The sequence below is a fragment of the Panthera pardus genome, unplaced genomic scaffold, assembly GCF_024362965.1.
Source record: "Panthera pardus isolate Hobbes unplaced genomic scaffold, ASM2436296v1 HiC_scaffold_12, whole genome shotgun sequence".
NCBI classification, from domain to species: Eukaryota; Metazoa; Chordata; class Mammalia; order Carnivora; family Felidae; genus Panthera; species Panthera pardus.
In genome coordinates, this window is record NW_026526677.1 from 2152934 (window position 1) to 2172702 (window position 19769).

Genomic DNA, 19769 nt, shown 5'->3' on the forward strand with positions numbered 1-19769 from the left:
GTCTTTTATTTCCATGTTCCACTTTTATCAGGTTTATATTTCAATGTTACACTTGCTTATAAAAAGTATTTGGAAGCTTTCCTTCATTTTCTGTGCTCTGAAACAATCTATGTAGTACTAAGGCTCCAGTCTCTAAAAGGTTTTGGTAGAATTCCCCTGTGAAACTTTCTTTCACAAGGGAAAGATGTGGCACTTTCTTTCAAGGCAGTTCCTTGGGATTTTTTTTTCTTTTTTCTTTCTTTTTTGAAAATCAGTGTGCGTAAGCTTTCTATTTCTGCTGAGATCAATTTTAGATAAACTGTATTTTGCAAGGAAGTTATCCATTTCATCTGAGTTTTGCAAATTCTTTGCATAGAAGTGTACCAAGAAGTCTATCATTTGAAAAATGTCCTTCACGGCACTTTCTCTGGTTTGTTTTGTATGTTTTGCTCTCTTTTATCCCTAATTCCATAGTAGTTGGCCTATTTTTTCTCATGGAACCGGGATCTTTATTATATTAATTTGCTCTGCTATTTTAGTGTTTTCTGCCTCATTAATTCCTTTTATCTTTGTTCCTTCCTTCCTTGCGCTTTCTGTTGATTTACTGTCCTTTTTTTCCCTGGCTTTTTCGGTTGTAGTGTGTGTATTTTTATTTTTACTGATCTTTGTATTTACTCCAATAAACGTGTGCTCACAAAAGGATATTCGCTATGGTCGTGGTGTCGTGTTATTTATATATGCATATATGTATATCATATATATATTCACAAAAAATTTATGAATTACCTTCTTCAGATTTTTTACATCTTTCCTTGTTGTTCGTTTAATTTGTCATATGAACGTGGAATGTTAGCCTCTCCCACATCCAATGTGTTTGTATTTCCCCCGCCATATCGGGTAGCTTCTATTTTATATACATGGTTGCTGGGCTGTTTACTGCAGAGTTTCACATAATTGTTATAACTTCATCAAGACATACAGCTTTTAGTATTCAAAGTATCCTTATTGGTCTGGTTTAATGATTTATTTTTTAGCATCAATGATGCTTTCGTCGATATCAGAGTCACGCCCCCTGCCCTGTTGGTGTTTACGTTTACCTGATAAATCTTTACCTATTCCTGTATTTTTTCAGCCATTTCAGTCACCGAATTTGAGATGACTTTTTTTTTTTTTTTTAACTGCGTAGAGTTGGGTTTTGCTTTCTGAGCCGGTCTAAATAGCTTTTTCTTTTAAGAGGCATGTTTTTTTTTACTGTCACTTATTAGTATAACTGACGCATTTGCATTATCTCCTATTGAAATTATCTCCTGTGTTCTGTCATCCTGATTTCGTTGCTCTGTTCTGTGTGTGTGCTCTGCTTTTTCATTAATCACTTGGGGGTTTAAGAACGTTTACATATGCTTTTCCCTAGCGGTTTCCTTTGCATTACTGGTTTCCTTCTGGCTTAATACCCCTTTTTCTCACTCGGCCTTATATTGTTTGATGTGCCGTTTTAACCGTATCTCTGGATTCCTATCTGTGATGTTTCCAAGTCCTACTATCTGTACCCTACATCGGGTACATACTGTCTACTCTCTCCTTGTCCTCTCAGACTGGTATTCTTCCTCTTGTGTCAGAACATAGGACGTTCACGTTATCATCCAGCCAAGACTCTATCTGGGTCCCCATCGTGAGTGAAATACACAAAGCATTCACCGTCCCTTCTCTTGCCACAGCCTGTCCATTCTCCCAGTGGTTGCACGTTGCTCCCCCTCTGGTGCGAGTCCCTGAGCCAGGACGCTGTGTGCAACATCCATACACACGTACAACAGGTTCTCCGTCACCTTGATATAGGAAGGTCAGCCTGGCTGAATGTAGAATCCTTGGCTTGCACTGGCTTAAGGGTTCTGAAACTGCCGTCCCACCGTTGGTGAGAAGTCTCTCGCCAGCATGCTTCTCTTGCCTTTGTAAATTACTTCATCTTTCTGCTCGGAGGCCATCTCCTTTATTTGCAAAGTCTTACAGTTTTACTAGAAAATGTCTCAGGATCGATTATTCTAGATAAACTCCCTGCTACCCACGTGGTACCAGAAATGCAAGAGTTAGATTTTACTATTTACAGGAATTTTCTTAGGTAAGGGCTTAAGTACGTTTTCTGTTGTATTATTTTTATTTTCTTCCTCAGAGACGTCCAGTGATCTGCATTTGGGGCCGCCCTTAGCCGTACTCACTGTTGTTTTTGTTACTTTCTTTACGTCTCTGCTTCGTTGAAGTCTTCTGCACCCCCTTATGTTTTTTAATGCGGTAATAGTCACATAACATAAATGAATTACTTTCAAGTCCAACACTTCAGTGGCATTTAGCAGATTCACAATGTCGTCTTTGTCACTTATGGCGTATCTAGCAATTGATTGCCAGATCCGAGGTCATGTGACTTACCGCTGTGTCTTCTAAGACATTTATGGTTTTTAGTTCTTATACCTGCATATTTAGCTCTCGTATATGGTGTGAGGAAGGGGTCCAACTTCATTCTTGTGCCTGGGCTGTCCAGTTGTCCCAGCACCATTTGTTGAGGAGACTGCTCTTTCCCACTGAATAGTCTTGACACCCAGCTGGAAATCAGTTGAACATATATGTGAAGGTTTATTTCTACGTTCTGTTTTATTCCATTGGTTTCTACGTCTGTCCTTACGGCAGCACCACTTTCTTTTGAGCACTGTAGCTCTGCGTAGGTTTTGAAATTGGAAAGTGTGAGTCTTCCAACTTTCTTTTTCAACGCCAGTTTAGTAAGTCAGGGCTCCCTGCAATTCCATAAACATTACGGGAACACTTTCTCCATCTCTGCTTAAAAAAATAGGCGGGCCATTAGAACTGTGATAGGGAATACACTGAATCTATAGATCATGGAGTAATACTGTTATCTTAACAGTACTGTCTTCCAATCCATGAACATGGATGCTATTATAAATGAAACTTCAAGTTTTCCTCCTCAGGTTGTTCACTGCCTGTATAGAAACATAAATGATTCCTTGTGGGTTGACTGTGTGCCCTGCAACTTTGCTGAACATATTTAGTTCTAGTAGATGGTTTTCTTGTCTTTTTTCTTCTTTTGAGGATTTTTTGGCATTTTCTAGATGTAGGATTATGTCATCTATGAATAAAAGTAGTTATTTTGCCTAACTGCTGTGGCTGAAACTTCCAGCCCATTAGAGAAAAGCAGCGGTAAAAACAGGCATTCTTGTCCAATTCTTGATTTGAGGGGGAAAGTTTTCAGTCTTTTCACCAGTGAGTATGATGTTAGCTGTGGGTTTTCCATAAATGTTCTTTATCATATTCAGGAAGTTATCTTCCATTCCTATGTCCCTAAGAATTTTTATTCTGAAAGATCATTGGACACTGACTTCTGCCATTGAGGTGCTCATGTGGGTTTTTTTCCTCTTCCTAATAACGTGATGTATGACATTGATTTTTCTTATGTTGAACCACCCTTCCATTCCTGAGTTAAGTCCCACTTGGTCATGGTATATAATCTTTTTAAAATGCTGCTGGATTTGGCTTACTAGTATTTTGTTGAGGGGTTTTGCATCTATAAAGATATCGGTATCTAGCTTTCTTGTGTTGTACTTGTTTGGCTTTGACATCGGGGTAATACTAACTTTACAGGATGTATAGCAAAGTGTCCTCCCCCCCCCCCGCCCCCCCCACCGTGACCTCCTCTTTTTTGTTAGAGTTTGATTGGTTTTAATTCCTCCTTAAATGTTTGGTGTCATCATTCACCAGTGAACTCATCAGTTCCTGGAGTTTCTTCCTTAGGAGTTTGTTGACAACTGATTCATGCATTTTACCTGATACCGATCTGATCAGAATTTGTTTCTTCTTGAGTCAGTTTTTGTAGTTTGTGTGTTTCTAAGAATTTGTCCATTTCATCTAAGTTATGTAAGTTGTTGAAGTATGACTGTGCATAGTGTTGTTTCTAATTCTTTTTATTTCTGTAAGGCTATGTGTAACATCCCCACTTTCATTTACTATTTTATTTATGTTCACGGTCTCTAATTCTTTCTTAGTCATTCTAGAATGCTAAAAGTCTGTCAGTTTGGTTGATCCTTTCAAACTCAGCCAACTTTTTATTCTGTTGATTCTGCTGTTTTTCTATCTTCTTGCACCTCTCACCAGTGTCATGTTTATTATTTACTTCTTTCCTTCTAACTTTGGGTTTGCTTTACTTTTCCTAGCTCTTTAAGCTATAAAGTTAGGTTGGCGAAGATCTTTTTTCTATCTTAAGGTGGAAATTTGCAGGTATAATTCTCTCTGAGCACTGCTCTCATCGCCCATGTTTGGGTATGTTATATTTTCATTTTCATTCATCTCAAAGTATTTTCTAATTTCCCTGATGACATCTCCTTTGACCCGTTAATTTAAAGAGTGTCTGTTTAATTTCTACCCATTTGTTAATTTTCAAGTTTTCCTTCTATTATTGATTTCTGGCCTCCTCCCATGTTGGTTAGAGAAGATACTCTGTATGACTTCAGCTGCTAAAATGTACTGAGACTGCTTTGTGGCCTCACATGCAATCTGTCTTGGAGACTCTCCCATGTGAACATGAGAATGTGAGAAGAACATATATTCTGCTGTTGTTGGGTCAAGTGTCCTCTAGATGTTTGTTAAGTCCCATGGGTTTGTAGTGTTGTTCGTATCTTTCCTTGTTGATCTTCTGTCTGCCTGTTCTATGCATTATGGAGTGTGAGGTATTGAAGTCCCCAACAATAATTACAGAACCGTCAGCGTCTTCCCCAAATTCTGTCAATGCTTGCTTCATATGTATTGGGGCTCTGTTCTTCAAAGTACGTATATTCGTAATTGCTATGTCCTCTTGACCAATTGACTCCTTCCTCAATATATGATGTCCTCCTTTGTCTCCGTTAACAATTTTTTACTTAAAGTCTATTTTCCTTGGCATTAGGATACCCACTCCACGTCTCTGTTGGATACTGTTTGCATACAATATAATTTCCCATTCTTTCACTTCCAATCTGTTGGTCTCTTTAGATCTAAAATGAATGTCTCGTAGACAGTGTAAGCATGTAGAATTTCTTTTTATCCATTCTGCCAGTCTCTGTCTTTTGATTGAAGAATGTAATCCATTTACATGTAATGTAACTCCTGATCAGGAAGGACTGCCAGTTTGCTGGGGTTTTTTGTATACCTTTCTTGTTTCTCATTCCTCTTTTACTGCCTTTTGTGTTTAACTGATTTGGGGTAGTTTACAATTATTCTCTTCTCAATCCTGCCATGTATATTTAGATGCTTTCTCAGTAGATACCATGAGGGTTACACTGAACATCCTAAATTCATAAAGCTCTAGTTTGAACTGATACCAACTTGGCTTCAATAGCATATAACACACAGCTTCTGTACAGCTTCATCACCCTCTTGTGATTGTCACAGATTATATTGTTATACGTTATGTTCCCAATAACACAGATGTGTAGTTCCTGTTTTATGTATTTGTTTTGTAAGTCACATAGGAAAAAAAGAATTACGAACTAAAAGTATGATGATATTGGCTGTTATGTTCACCCATGCAGTTCCCTTTTCCGGAATTCTTTTGTTGTACAGCTTTGAGTTACCGTCTAGTGTCCTCTCACTTCAGCCTGAAGAACTTTCTTTAGCATTTTCTGTAGGGCAGGTCTACTGGTGATGACCTCCCTCAGCCTTAGTTTCTCTGGGAATATCTTAATTTTCCCTTGTTTATTTCTATTTATTTATTTTTTAGACAGCATGTGGGAGCAAGGGGGAGGGGCAGAGAGAGAGAGAATCCCAAGCAGGCTCCACATTCAGCACAGAGCCCAATGCGGGGCTGAGTCCCAAGAACTATGAGATCATGACCTGAGCCGAAATCAAGAGTCAGACACTCAATCAACTGAGACACCCAGGTGCCCCCCCTTCATTGTTTTATTTTACTTTATTTTATTTTATATTTTATTTAATTTTAATTTTATTATAATTCCAGTACAGTTAACATAACAGTGTTCAAGCGTACAAGACAGTGTCCCCTCATTGTTGAAAGGTAATTTTACCAGATATAGAAACCTCGACTCCTTTTTCTCTCACCGCTTGAAAAGTGTCATCCCGCTCCCTTCTGGCCTCCATGCTTCCTGAGGAGACATCTGACATTGACCTTATTGTGTGTTTCCATCCATGATACCTCATCTCTCACTCTTTTCATGGTTCTTTGTCTTTTAGCAGTTTTCACCTCTCCTTCCAGGAGTCTCATGATGGATATTTTGGTACGCTTAATGGTGTCTCACAGGTCCTTAGGGTCCGTTCCTTACTCCTTCACATTTTTTCCTTCTGTTCCTTAGACTGGATAATTTCAACTGACCTGTCTTTGTCTTTGCTCTCTTCTGTCTGTTCAAACAGCCTAGTGAAACCCTCTACCGCGTTTTTCTTTTCAGCTATTATGTTCTGCAGTTGCAGAATCTGTTTCATTTCTCTTTATAATTTATCTTCATTTACATCAGGTATTTGTTCATGTGTTGTTCTCCTGGTTCCCTTGACTTCTGTCTAGGATTTCTTTCAGTTCTTTGAGCCTTTCTAAGAAAGTGGATTAAAAGCCTGTCTAGTATGTTTGATGTCTGTGCTTCCTCAGGAACACTAGCTGCTTGTCTTTTCTGTAAATGGGCCATACTCTGTTTCTTTACATGTTTCGTAACTTTTTGTTGAAAACCGGGTATTCTAGATATTATATGCAGCAACTCTAGATAGCAGATTCTTTCCCTTAAGACTTTTTTTTTTTTTTTTTTTTTGCCGTGGGCTGTAGCTGCTTAGTGACTTCTAACGCATTTTTGTGAGATCTGTAAACTCTGTTGTGTTTGGTCTCTGAAGTTCCTTTAGTTCGTGCCCAGTTTGTATTTTCACAAAGCTTTTCCTTGGTTTCCAGGGGTCAGAAAAACAGAGGGAGAACTGGGGACAGGGAGAAATAAAAGAATCTTCCCATCTTTGCAGGTTTGCTTTGTGCGGGGGTACTTCTGCGTCCAAATGTCCGGGCTCTTCAACTCTGCCTTAGCCTTCACCTCTTGTTTGGGGCGAGCACCGAGCTCAGCCGGCGGCGAAAGCTTGGCATGCTCTCGGGACTCTCCAAAGCATGCGTCCTGCCCCGGGCGTGAGCTTGGGTTTTCTCAATCTCTCCGTAGACACGGTGCTTTCTGAGCGGCCTGATTTCCAAAAGACACTGTTTTGTCCAGCTTTGCCCCCAGGCTTTCCATGCTCTGTCGTGTCCCTCAACTGTAACCTGTCCCGGTGGCTGAAAGTTGCTGGACTCCCTCCGCCCACTTTCACTGCTCTGCCCCTTCCAGGACCGAGGCTCAGGGCCCCCGACACTGGGAATGTGAGCTTGCCCTCAAGATGCCACCGAGCCGGGGGCGGGGTGGGGGGCGGTTGGCAAGGGCAGGTGGAAACGCCACGGAGCGTCCGGCCTCTTCCAAGTCGCCAACTTCTGTGACTCTGCCACGTCGATTCTGGCAGGTTTGGCTTGACTTTCCAAGGCCTCCGAAGGGAAGGGCCCTTGAAGGTACACACTCCTCCATCCTTGCCGAGGCCTCTCGACGTGCCCGTTCTCGACTGAGCGCCTTAGCCTTCACCTCCCGCCTCTGCGTCCACGGGCTCGCGACGGCGGGAGCACCGCTCGAGGCGGGCTCGTCTGTCCACCCGCAGGAGACCCGAGGCCCTCGTGCGCGGACTCCTAGCGCGGCTGGAGGCACACCCGGGTCTGCTCTCATCGGCACGTCTTGGTCCCGTGCCCCGGCGGAGGGTCGGTTCAGAGGCCTGAAGGGAGCAGGGAGCCTCTGCTCCGCACACCTGGCCGGAGGTCGTCCGGACCCGTGCCTCCTTCTTAGGGCGTCTGTCCGACCCGTCACCACGTCTTGTCGACTCCCTGGGCCGTGCCCACCCCGTGCCTCGTCTCCTCTCCGGCCACCCTCCTGGTCCAGGCTGCTGCCCTGCCCTCTTCGCCGGTCAGTCCGTCTCCGGCCCTGCCTCCCACCTGCCCGCCCCCCATTCCTCACACAGCGACCCGAGGGAATTCCTTAAAATAGGAAGTGGACCTTGCCGCTGTCCTGCTTAAAATGCTCCAGTGGCTTCCTGTCACAGCGTCTTGGGTCAGTTCCGCCGGAAACAGAGCCCAATCCAGGAACCCTCGCGCAGGACGCTTATTGAGGAGCGCTCCACGGTGGGCGGCCGGGGAGCTGCACAGAGCACCCAGGGCTGCCCCCACCAGCGGCTAAGGCGGCCGGGGTGTGTGCCTGCCTGCCTGCCGGGGGCCGCCCCTCGCCGCCTCTGGCCCAGCCCGTGTGCGGCCGAGCGGGCCCCAGGGTCAGAGACGGTGCTCGCAAAAGCACGTGGCAGGTTTGGCGGGTCTGGGACGGGTGTGCCGAGGGCGCACGGGCGGGGCCCGGCGCTGCCCAAGCGTCCCGGGGAGCAGGGGCCGTGTGGCATTTGCCGCCGTGTCCCCTCTGGGAGGCTTGGTGGGGCCGCCCGACCCACACGGGGCTGAGTCGCTCCCGCAGCCAGATGAGGCCAGCCACGTGCCCCTCGCCATCTGGAGCCGACTGGTCCTCAAGGAAGCGTCTTCCTCGCTGCTCCACGTTTTCTCCAATGACTGGAAATTCCTCACGCTTGACCACTTTGACTCCTGGGCCTGCCAAGAGGCCGGCAGCGTCGGGAGGGGGCCCGTGCGGCCATGCCGGCCCGACGCCCCCGTGCCTTTCCGTGCCCCGAGGTGGGGTGTGTGGCTGCGCTCCCCTCGGGGCCCCCTTGCCCTCTCCCAGTGCCCCCCCCCCGCCCTCCTGCAGCCAGCGGGGTCGGGGTGGGGGAGCCGGGCCGAGTTGACGATTTCTGACATGGGTTGTTAACATGATTTTGACGTGGAGCCTCCCCCCCCCCGCCCGACGCCCCCCACCCCCGGCTCTGGGGTGGCTCTGACTGTCCAGGCTCCGGCCCGGGGAGCCGTGGGGAGCCTCTCGGCCCCGGCTCTGGCCTGGCTGGGAGGCGGCCTGGGAAGGGACCTGTGTTTCTCAAGCCCGCGCCCTCGGGGCCTGGGGGTGGGGCCCGAGCAGATGTCTGGACTTGGTAGCCAGGGCCTGGAGCCGGATGCTGAGAACGAGGCCTGCAACTCATTTCCCCATTAAACATTCTGAGAACATCTGCACCGGCTTCCAAGGCTTCTCCCTCACTAATTGCCGTGATTATTGTGTGAAGTGAGGAGCTGGCATGTTTCCGTGCTGTGGTGAGGAAGGTGAAAACATCGCTCTTAATTAGATTAAAAACATTTTTTTCTCCCTCTGTAATTTTGCCTTGAAAATCAAGGCCACTTTTTTGTTTTCTTCATCCAAAGACCTCCAGAAACTTTCCTCCCCACCTCTCCAGAGGTTTCTTGGGAATGTCCTGTGAGCTCAACTCTTGGAGAAGACAGTGCTCAGCCCAGATTCCATTGTATATTAACGTTTCCCGGGGCCGCTCTCGCTGCCGGGAACCGTCCCCCTGAAACCGTGTCTGGGGAGGCTCGGACAGTGCCTTCCCGGAGCACGGAGACCCCAGAGGGTCGCAGGGTTGTGTGGGTGGCGGTGCTGCTCCCTTTCTGCCGACCCTGGCCTGGCCTCCCCGGAGCCCCCGCTCTGCAGACCCCACCCTTGGGCGCACAGACGTCTCTGGCCCCTGTCGGAGCTGAGTGCGGGGAGGGGGGCCGCTGGGGAGGGTCCTCGGCGCCCTCCACGCCGGGCCTGTGGGAAGCCCGGGGTCCCCGGGGCTGGCCAGGGCTGCCAAGGCCGCCCCCGTCTCCCACACCGCCGCTGTGACACGTCTACGCGCGTGTCCTCGACTGGACGGGAAACCCGGCCCGTTCCACCGTCAGGGACACCCGTCCTCTCCCACCGAAGGGGTGGAGAGACGGGGCTCGCACCCCAGCAGGAGAAAGCCGGCCACCAGCTCGCGGGAGCCCCTTCCCGAGGGGTCCCCAGGCCCGCCTTCGTCCCCTCTGCCCAGGGCCCCCCGAGTTCATCCCTTGGGGCCCACGCCTCACCCCTGTCGGTCACACACATTCCTGAGGACTCTCTCGGTAACAAACGATGGAACCCCAAACTCAACCGAGCTGAAGCACAAAAGGGACATTTTTTGGCTCGTACATCTGGACCCAGCTGTTTCAGACACAGCTGGACCCCGGGGCTGGGATGATCGGCCTTGCTCGTTCCCACTCTCCCCCACCCGCCCTGCTCCCCCTGTGCTCCGGCCCCTGGGACGGGTTGGCCTCAGGCAGCCGCTTCCCAGGGGGACAAGATGGCCGCCAGCTCAGCAAACCCAGCAGACAGAGGCCGTCGCTTTCCCCGTGCCTCCTGCCAGAGTCTGGGCCCAACGAGAGCCAGGGTACAGGCCATCCTCAGGCCTGCCTCTGAAGGCCAAGACCTGGGCCCCAGGCCCCCTCTGGGGACAGCCAGTGGGCACCTGGGAGCGGGGAAGGGGCCGCTCCCTAAGGGAAGATTCGAGAAGCTGTTCCCAAAGCCGGGCCTGGCTGCCGGGCAGGCGAAAACAACAGGTGTCCACTCAAGCAAGGTATTTTCCTAGCGGGACCGGGTGCCAGCTGTGAATATACATTTTCGCTCCGCTCCTCGCCCGTTCCTGGCAGCTGTTGTGGGAACGGCTTTTACACTTTCTGCCCATGTCCCTTACTTCTCGCCTCTGAGTGGAGACACAGGTGGCGGCACGGCCGTGCTGGCTCGGGGTCTGTGAGCCGGGCACAGGCAGCTGGCACAGGCCCGGGGCCGCGGCTCAGCGATGTCACGCAGGGCCTGGCTGCAGCTGTCCGGATGCCCTGGGGAGGGGGTGTGCGTTCACGGTGTAGATCTACGGGGCTTTGGCAAATCTGCCGGGGGGGGGGGGGGGGGGGGTGGATTTCGGGGGAGGGGGGTAGGGAGGGGGCTTGGACTGGGGAAGGACAGGGGCAGCTTGTGTCTACCCCTGTGGGACAAGCCGCCCCCGGGAACGCGCCTGTGCCTGAGGCCTGGGGGGAAGACGGGAGGTGACAGGCGAGGTCCTGGCCCAGACCTGAGGGCCCGTGCGGGGGCGGGAGAGCTTTGGGGACCGAGGACTTGGGTTACACCTGGGAGATTATGCAGGATTTTAATCAGTCACGAGGCAGGGCGGGTGACTTTACCAGGCAGATTCTCCCCGGGGGTGGAGGGCAGAGGGCGGGCGGGGGTGGGGGGGGGCGGGGGTGGAGTGCTGGGGGAAGGGGAGGGGCTGGAGTCCGACTTGGTGCTGGAGGCCCGGCCTGGTCTGCGTGACCTGAGGCACAATTTGTAGCCTCTCGGAACCTTCCTGCTCATCTGGATACAGAGATGGGAGCTGTGATCCCGTGGGGCTGCTGGGGCAGTAGAACGAGGTCATACCCGAGCGCCAGATGGGGAGATGGGAGCCCCCTCCCGCATCTCGGGGGAGCCAGGCATGCCCCCGAGTCGGGGTTCAGCCGGCCTGGCCGTGTGGGTGAGGGGGCTGCGTGGGGTCAAAGGACACAAGACCTGGTGTGCGGCGGGGACCGAAGGCTTTGGGCACGCGTGTGGCCGGTTGGGGCTCCGGGTGGAGGATGGGGAGTGCGGGGCCGGGGGAGGGAGGGCAGGGCACGCACACAGGGACACCCACAAATTGCCGCCTCCCGCCGTGGGGAACGTGCCGCACGCCCAGAGTAAGACACACGGACACAAGAAGTTAGGAGACGAAAATCACCCACCCGTCTCTTCACCCAAACACGGACACAGCTAACATTTTGGTGTATTTCCTTCCAGTCTTTTTTCTGTGCCCGTATTTTTTTTTTAAAGGAACTTTAAATCGCCCTCCTGAGCAGGGCTGCTGGCCGGGAAGGGAGCTGCTGCACTGCTGGGTTCCGTCCTCTGGGGGGAGGGTGAGCCTTGGCAGCCCGCATGGCCAGCTGTGCTGGTCGCCAAGCCAGAGGCTCTGCTCGCCATCCCAGACCTCCCATTTTCCTAGAAAACACAGTTGTTCTGCCCTGAAAACTGAGGCCCAGATTCTGGCCTAGACCAGGCAAAGGCGGCCAAGGAATTAAAGCCTCGGAGAACTGGGACGGTCTTAATGGGAGTATGACTTCACTGTCGCCGGGAGCAGGGCGCAGCCCTCTCCTCCCCAGGGTCCAGCCCTCCGGGGAGCCCGGGGTCCGGATGAGCTGCCCTGTGGGCTCCGCCCCGGGCCCGGCCAGGCCTGGCCGTCCCTTGTCTGTCCTCATCTCCGGCCCCTCGGAGGTAGGGGTTGCGAGCCTCTCGGGACGGCACTTGCCCTCCCAGGGGCCCTCGCCTGAAGGGGGCAGTGTGTCGCCGTACCTGGGGAGAACCCGCTTCCCCTCCCCCCAGCCGCTGCAGCTGGGGACCAGGGAGGTGGTCTAGGGCCCTGGCCCCTGCCTGCCCGTGGTGGGGGAGGCAGAGCCCGCGGTCTGTGACACAGAAACGGGGAGAGCAGCGCCCTCCCTTTCGGTTTGGAAAAACACACCTGTGGAACCCCTCGCTGCCCCTCGCTGCGGGGCCCCTGTGCTGTTCCCAGGATTAAACCAAACAGTGCACATTCTTCTCTGGCAGGCGCAGGCCCCACCCGCCCTGGACAGCCAACCGACGTGCACATTTTAATTTCCTAAAACACCAGGGCCGGGTGCTTCTCAGGGGTCAGGTGGCTCACCCTTGGCCCGCGGGGCTTTGGAGATGGCACTTGTCACCTCGGGTGCTCAGAAAGCAGCCCCACTTTGCAGCCACCGTTCCGCCGCTCTCGCCTTCTGTATACAAGTGATGCAGACATGAAAATATGTATTTGTGTTCTTTTTCCTTTCCTTTTTTTTTTTTTTTTTTTTTGAAAGAACATTTGAATCCTGGACGAAGCTTCAGCCCTGTCACTTGACAACTGTATAATATAACCCAGGGCACTTGAATCTCAGCCCCGAGCCTCTGAGATGGGGCAGCCAGCGCTCTCGCCAGGTCCCGGGCCTGTGAGCCTCTGAATGTAGACACATTCTTCGAGGCTTACCGGTCACTTTCCTGTGCTCTCTGGGAATGTCACGGGCAGAGATCCCTTCACTCAGCCCTTCTCCCGGGTGTGACTAAGTCATGTCTGTGCGGTTTCCTGCTGGAAGTCTGCCCCTCACCCCCACGGGCCGTGAGCTCTGAGTTTATTTACAGCTCTCTGAGTGCTAGTCAAGGCACAGCACCTTCGCACGTGCTCTCAGGACATTCTGATCCCTCCTTGGTGACGTGCCTGTTGCCCATTTTTCCTTAGATTGTTTGTATTTTTCTTACAGATCTGCATGAGTTCTTTGTACTTCAAGGGCACCATTCCGCTGTAGCCGTCTTTTCACCCTGGAAGGTGGTGCTTGATGACCAGGTCTCAGTTTTAGTGTCCCGGAACCCACCGGTCTTTCCCCGCGTGGATATTGTAACTTTCGGGAAACCCTTCCAAAGCCCGAGGTCATGACTCTATTCTAGATTCGGTTCCACAGGCTTCAGAGCTTTGCTTGTCTTCGTTACGTCTTCAGTCGCCCGGAATGCTAAGAACGAAGTCTTGGTGTGCGGCATGAGGGTCCGATGGGACGTTTCTCCCACGTGGACGGCCAACTGTCCCCAGACATCCTCTGCGTGCCGCGTGAGGCCGCCTGGGGTACACAGCTAAGCGTCCCTGGGCAGGTGGGCTATTTCCGGACACTGGGCCCCGTCCTGCTGGCCCGGCTGCCACGCTCCGTATCCACAACACGCCGTCTCGATGACCACGGCTTTTCGAGAAACGCCGGTGCCTGGTGGAGCGAGCGCTCCTACCCCGCTGCTCTTCAAGAACGTGGTCGATTTAGCTTTTTGCTTTTCCAGATCAATTGTAGAATCGGGTGCCAGGGGTGTGAAGGTCTGAGGAGACTCTTCACTACGGAGCCTTCTCGACAACGGAGCAAAAGCGTATTTCCGAATTTAGTTCTATCTTCCTGAATGCCTCTCACTAAGGTTTGGTAATTTCCCCCCTAGAGTGCTTGTACGTCCTTCGTTAATACCGAAGAATTTTCCGTACTATCGTATACAGGATTTGCTTATCTTTTGCCTTCAGGGTTTTTTATTTTTTTGCTTCAGCCTTCAGAATGCTTTTTTTTATTTACATGAAAGGCAAAACTAGCAGTCCCCATCCCCACTTTTACCAGCCTCCCCTAATGCCCCCGCCTTCTGTAATCATTGCACCGTTATTAAAACGAAGAAGTTGCAACAACACTATTATGAGGCACAGTCCGGCTCACTCGTGTGGATTTTCCCAGTTCAACTACTAATGTCCTTTTTCCGTCCCAAGACCCACCGAGTACGGTTACCGAGTGCGCTCCTATCCAGCAGGTCTCTTCCGATCTGCAAAAACGCCTCCTCGGTCCTCCCTTGGTTTTCGTCGACCTTGCCGCTTGAGGGATACGTCCGGGTTTGTCTGGCATCTCGGGAGACTGGGGGTACAGGTTTGGGGGGAGAATGCCACGGAAGTCAGCTTTGCCCACCGCGTCGTATCAGGGTCCACGACATCAGCATGGTCTGTCGCTGGTGTTGCTAACCATGACCCGTGCGGTTGAGATGGTGTCAGACAGGTCCCTCCGCTCCCCGGGCACCGGTTTCCCGTTTCCATAGCCTGGTGGTTGGAGCGAGTCCCGAGTCGGCTGTACTCTAGGGGAGGGGGCTCGTGCCCCACCTCCCCCAGGACAAGAGAGTGGAGGGAACAGCTGTCACAGCCACCACAGCGGCAAGGAAATATCTAAGGCGAGACACTCTGACGTTTCTCCTTGAAGTTTCACCTGCCAATCTGACCGTCCATCCGTGGAGGAAGATTTGTCCCTCTCTCGCGGTCGTTTGTTTGTTGATTTGTATCCGTACGGACTCAGGCCTACTTCTTTTTTGGGCCGGAATTCAATGCTATTATTTATTTGTGCCACTCAAAACGTTCTAGCTTTGGCCATTGGATTGACAGTCCTTTTGGGTTAGCTCCCGCGTCCGTCTGACATGTCTCCCGTCCCTTCCATTTGTGTTTTGCGTGTCCCCTTCCTTTCTGGCGCTGAACAGCGCTTGAGGCTCCTCGTGTATGTGCCTTGCCCCAGAATCCTCCTTTGGCCAGAGAGCCCTGGTTCCTTTTACCGGGAAGCGAGTGACTTTTAGGCACCAGGTCTGGTGCAGGGCGTGACCGCTGCTCCTGGGCCGTCACTGCTCCTGGACTCCCCAGTGGGCAGAGCCAGCGGGTGTATGCACGCAGCCCGAGTACACACGTGTGGTATATTTAGCGAAGCAGGAGTTCACACCAACATTTCTGGCCACAGGACTCCTTCCTGCCCCGCCCACCCACTCCACATACACACTCGGTGTGTTACTTTATTTATTTATTTGTTTAACCTGTGTATGTGCGGTCCCCCCCTCCCCCACCCAGAAGCGTAAGTACCGGCCGGAGCGCTAATGGTTATGGCAGTCAAGAGACTGTTTCCCAAGGCTTCGTAGGCCGCCTCCTCCTTCCCTTCCTCTCCGTGCCGTGTGGTAGGTACTGTCATACGTTCCTAACACGGAACTCACTTTTTTCACAGTCTGCTTTCATTCCTAGGACCCTCCAACAGGCTGGCTGGGGCTTTTTTTTTTTTTTCTTTACTTTGTATACAGTAAAATTCATTCCTGGAGATCTGCAGCCCTGTGGGTTTTGACAGATGCCTGGATTCGTGTGTCCACCACCATAGCACCCTACGAAGGAGTTCGACAGCTCTAGGAGTTTCCTTGAGCGTGCCTTTGGAAGTCAGATACTCCCCCCTCCCAAACACTAGCAACCATTGATCTGGTTTATGTCCTTGTAGTTTTGCCTTTTCCAGAATGTCATATAAATGGAATCATATAATGTGCGGCCTTTTACATCTGGCTTCTCTCACTGCTGAGCAAAATGCATCCGAGAGTCCCCCACGTTGCCGCAGGACCTCTTAGTTCATTTCCTTCGGGTCCTGGGTGCTGTTGCACCGTACGGACGTGGCGGTACGTCCCTTCACCGACTGAAGGACATCTCGGCTGTTTCCGGGTCTTGGCGACGTGAGCAAAATTGCTGTGCACGCTTACGTACAGGTGTTTGTGGACGTGGATTTCCGACTCGCTTGGGTAAATCCCTGGGAGAAGGACTCCTGGGTCACATGGCAAGTGCACGGTCAACTCTGTAAGAGACCGCCCAAGTCTTTTCCAAGGTGGCTGCATCGTTCTGCACTTCCGCCAGCGGCCGGAGAGTTCCAGGCGCTCCGTGTCCTCCTGCTTGCGTGGCGACGTCAGGCTTCGGTTTCTGTGTTTTGATTTCAGCCATTCTGGTGAGGGTGCCGTGGCATCTCGCTGTGGTTTTAACTTGCATTTCCCTAACAGCTGCCGGTGTCGACTGAGCCGGGCATCTTTTTAGGTACTTGCTTGTAACTCACTTCATAAATCGGGTCGGGGGCTTTCCTGCTATCTGCTTGCACGAGTCCTTTGTATATTCTAGATACAAGTCCTCGCCCAAACAGCTGATGTGGAAACGCTTTCTTCAAGTCCGTGGCTTATCTCTGCGTCCCTTAGCGGCGTCTTTTGCACAGCAAATGCCTGGGATTTTGATCAAGTCCAACATTTCCATTTCTGCCCCTCACAGACTGAGCTTGTAGTCTTCTGCTTCAAAACTCAGCGCCAAACCCAAGGTCCGGAGATTTTCTTTTGTGATTTTTCTCAAGAAATTTTAGTTTATGCTTTAGTCTCTTAGGAGTGTATCCAATACCTTTACATTTTCAGATTGTTGACGATCGCCCATAACGTTGGGCAGAAATGCCAAATGTGTTAAAACTTACACACACACAACATTCATACGTTTATATTACAAATAATTTAGGAGGCAGCCGTATTACTCTGAAGTGGGAAGATCTTCCTTTTTCACAAAACAAAAGATAGGTGTTATCACCTTAAACACATAAAACACTCTCTATGAGAAAAACACCCATCCTAAGGGCTGAAAGACCAAAGATTGATGGGGGGAGATATCCACGCCTGATGTAACAAAAAGTTAACATCTTTAATCTATAAACACTTCCTACAGATTGACAAGCAAAAATGGGCAAAAGATATGAACAGGCAATTCTGCAAAAGGAAATGCAAATGGCCTCCAAGCCACAAAAGGCATTCAGCACAAAAGGAAAACCAGATCCGGTCTTCATCCACGCGTGGCACGCCCCGGGGAAGGGTGCCAACGGCTGGTTCGCGCCTGGATGTGGGGGAGCTGTCATATTCACACACCGCTTGCTGGTGGAGTCTGAATTGCTAGTTTCTTGGGGAAGCAATCCAGCAACATCTATTAAAATTACCTAGGGAGCACCCTCTCACCCAGCCCCGGTGTCAGGTTTTCATACAAACGGGTGGCTCAGCATCGACTCAAAGTAATGGCTTAAAGCTAACAGAGCCTAAGGAGCTATCAAACGCCGAATGGTTGAGTTAACCGTGGCAGGCGTGAACCACAGACTATTATCCAGCTACCAAAACGCAGCCCCACATCTGTATACCTGCAGAAAAATGAGAGGAGCGTGTCTCAGAGTGACAGGGACAGCACTGTCCCATGTGGGTTTAAAAAAAAAAAAAAAAGAGGTCTTACCTGGTGTCAGCGGCCGCTGAGCAGAGAGAGATGAGCTAGGAATCCCGTCGGTGGTTGACCTTGGAGGACAGCCTTCGTGGATCTTTGAACTGTGCCACTTTCTACAATGAGTACTTAATTTCTTTTACAATAAAAACGTCAACTGAAGGTCAGGAAAAAAACCCACACTGAGAATCAGGGGACGGATAACGTATTCTCAGCAGCGCTGAGCACCAGCACCAGACTGTAGGGGGTGGGCCCGGGAGCCTGAACGTTACGCTGACCCTTCGTGGCGGGTATGGGTAGCAGGTGTGACGCTGTGAACCGAGCGAGGGCCCGGGAGCTCACCGGCTGCCCCTCTCTCCCAGGCTTGCCACTCCTTGTGGGCAGGAGCGCGACTGCCCTGGGTCTCCGCTGACACGAGGCCCTCCGTCTGCATGACGGGCACGGCATGGTGGCGGGGGTCCGGGTCCCTCGCCGGACCTGTGCCTGTCGGCCGTGTTTTATCGTTGTGCCTGACCGTTCAGGGTGAACCCGGAGACAGACCTAGACGCCCGGGCTGAGCCCTCGCCCTGCCCGGGTGTCGGGGGCCCTCCACTGGTCCCCAGCCTCGGGCACGGGGCGGGGGGGGGGGCGCCTCAACCCCCACACCGGATCCCCGTGCGGAGGCCCCGTGTACCGTCCCCGTCCCACGCGCATCCCTGCAGGCGCATGTCCTGTCGGTCTGTGGGAGGGCTCGGGGCGTGCAAGTCTGCCCCGCGGCGGGGTGGGGGGCGGGGGGCGGACACGCGGGCCCGGCTCTGGCCAGCCCCGGGCCCTTCCCCGGCGAGCCTTGCGTGGAGGCCTAACGTGCTGCCCCACACCTTTGCCCACAGTGAAGAGCCCCATGCTGCTGGAAGTGAGCACGACCCACTTTTTGAGAACCAACAGCGTGGCCGAGGACCTGGATCTGGAGGGGGAGACGCCGCTGGTCCCCATCACGCACGTGTCACAGTGAGTGGCCGCTCGCCCGCGGAGAACGGGCTGGAGGGGCGCGGGGCTCAGGAGGGCCGCCTGGGTGCCGCGCCGGGGCCCAGGCCTGCTCTCCCGGAGCCCGCCGCTTGCCGCCCGCCCTCGGCAACCTGGGGGCCACCGGCGGCCAGGGGCCGGCTCCAGCGCCCAGGCACCGAGCGGGGAGGAGAGCGGGGGCGCCTCCCGCCAAGTCTGGGAACACGATCCTCTTGTTTGGACTTATGGAAAACCAAACTGATCATTTTCCACTTGTTTTTGTGCTCTGAGCGTCTGAGAAGATTGTTTTTCTCTCCCCTCGCCCCCTCCCCCGCCCCCCAAAAGAGAGACGACTTTGTTTTTCAGCAGCGTTTCCCCGTAGAACCCTGGCCAGGGCCAAGGGGCAGATGCCGCTGCTGTCCTCAGGGGCTCCTTCAGGTGGAGGAAATGGCTGATTTTCCACGCCTTCCACTTGGCCTTCCCCCGAGGCACAGCTGGCCTGGGACGCACGCCCGTCCTCCCCCGCCATCCCGGCACGGCCAGGCCAATCCCCAGGGCCCGGCCATGGTGTGATTCCCTTGCGATGTATGACTCAGTGCTCCCGGCAGGGGCACCCAGTGGTGACAGCACGCGGTGGGGTCAGTGGGGCACTCGGGCGCTGTCTGGCCGCCGCCCCGTCGGGGACTCCCCGGAGAAGTCCTTCTGTGTTGGGACGTGCGCGCTCCCCTCAGCCCTTCCCAGAGTCACTTGCTGACACGGTTTCCTCTCCACGGACGTTTCTCTGGAGGGCGTGTCCATTCTCCCAGGGTCTCAGGGTTGCCGGGGGCCGTGTGCGCCTCTGTCAGAGCGAGGCCCTAGGCCTGCCGCCTCTTCCCCAGCAGGGGACTGGGGACTGAGACAGCCGGGACCCAAATGGCAGGGCCTCCTGGCCGCCCACGCGGGACTGGCGGGAGTCGGGTGGCCAGCAAAAGAGGAAGGCAGGACCTGCCCGCCGTCTTTCCCTGCGCAGCACCGCCTCCCCCCAGGCTCACGGGGGGTCAGGCCTCACCCGGTGGCGGTGGGGGAGGCCAGTGTGCGCAGGACCTGTTTACCGGACTCGCGTGAGCCCGCTGGGGCCCTGGGAAGCGGGGGCGACTTGTCCCCACGGACCCGGCAGCGGAGGGGGCTTCTGG

At 52.6% G+C, this 19769-nt stretch overlaps 1 protein-coding gene across 1 annotated transcript in view; it reads left to right on the top strand.

Annotated features, from left to right (window-relative positions):
• Nucleotides 1-19769, top strand: part of KCNQ1 (potassium voltage-gated channel subfamily Q member 1) — a 317397-nt gene that overhangs the window by 118898 nt on the left and 178730 nt on the right. Inside the window, 1 exon segment of the mRNA XM_053899318.1 lies at nucleotides 18486-18603. Within this exon segment, the coding sequence (XP_053755293.1) occupies nucleotides 18486-18603 (118 nt within the window).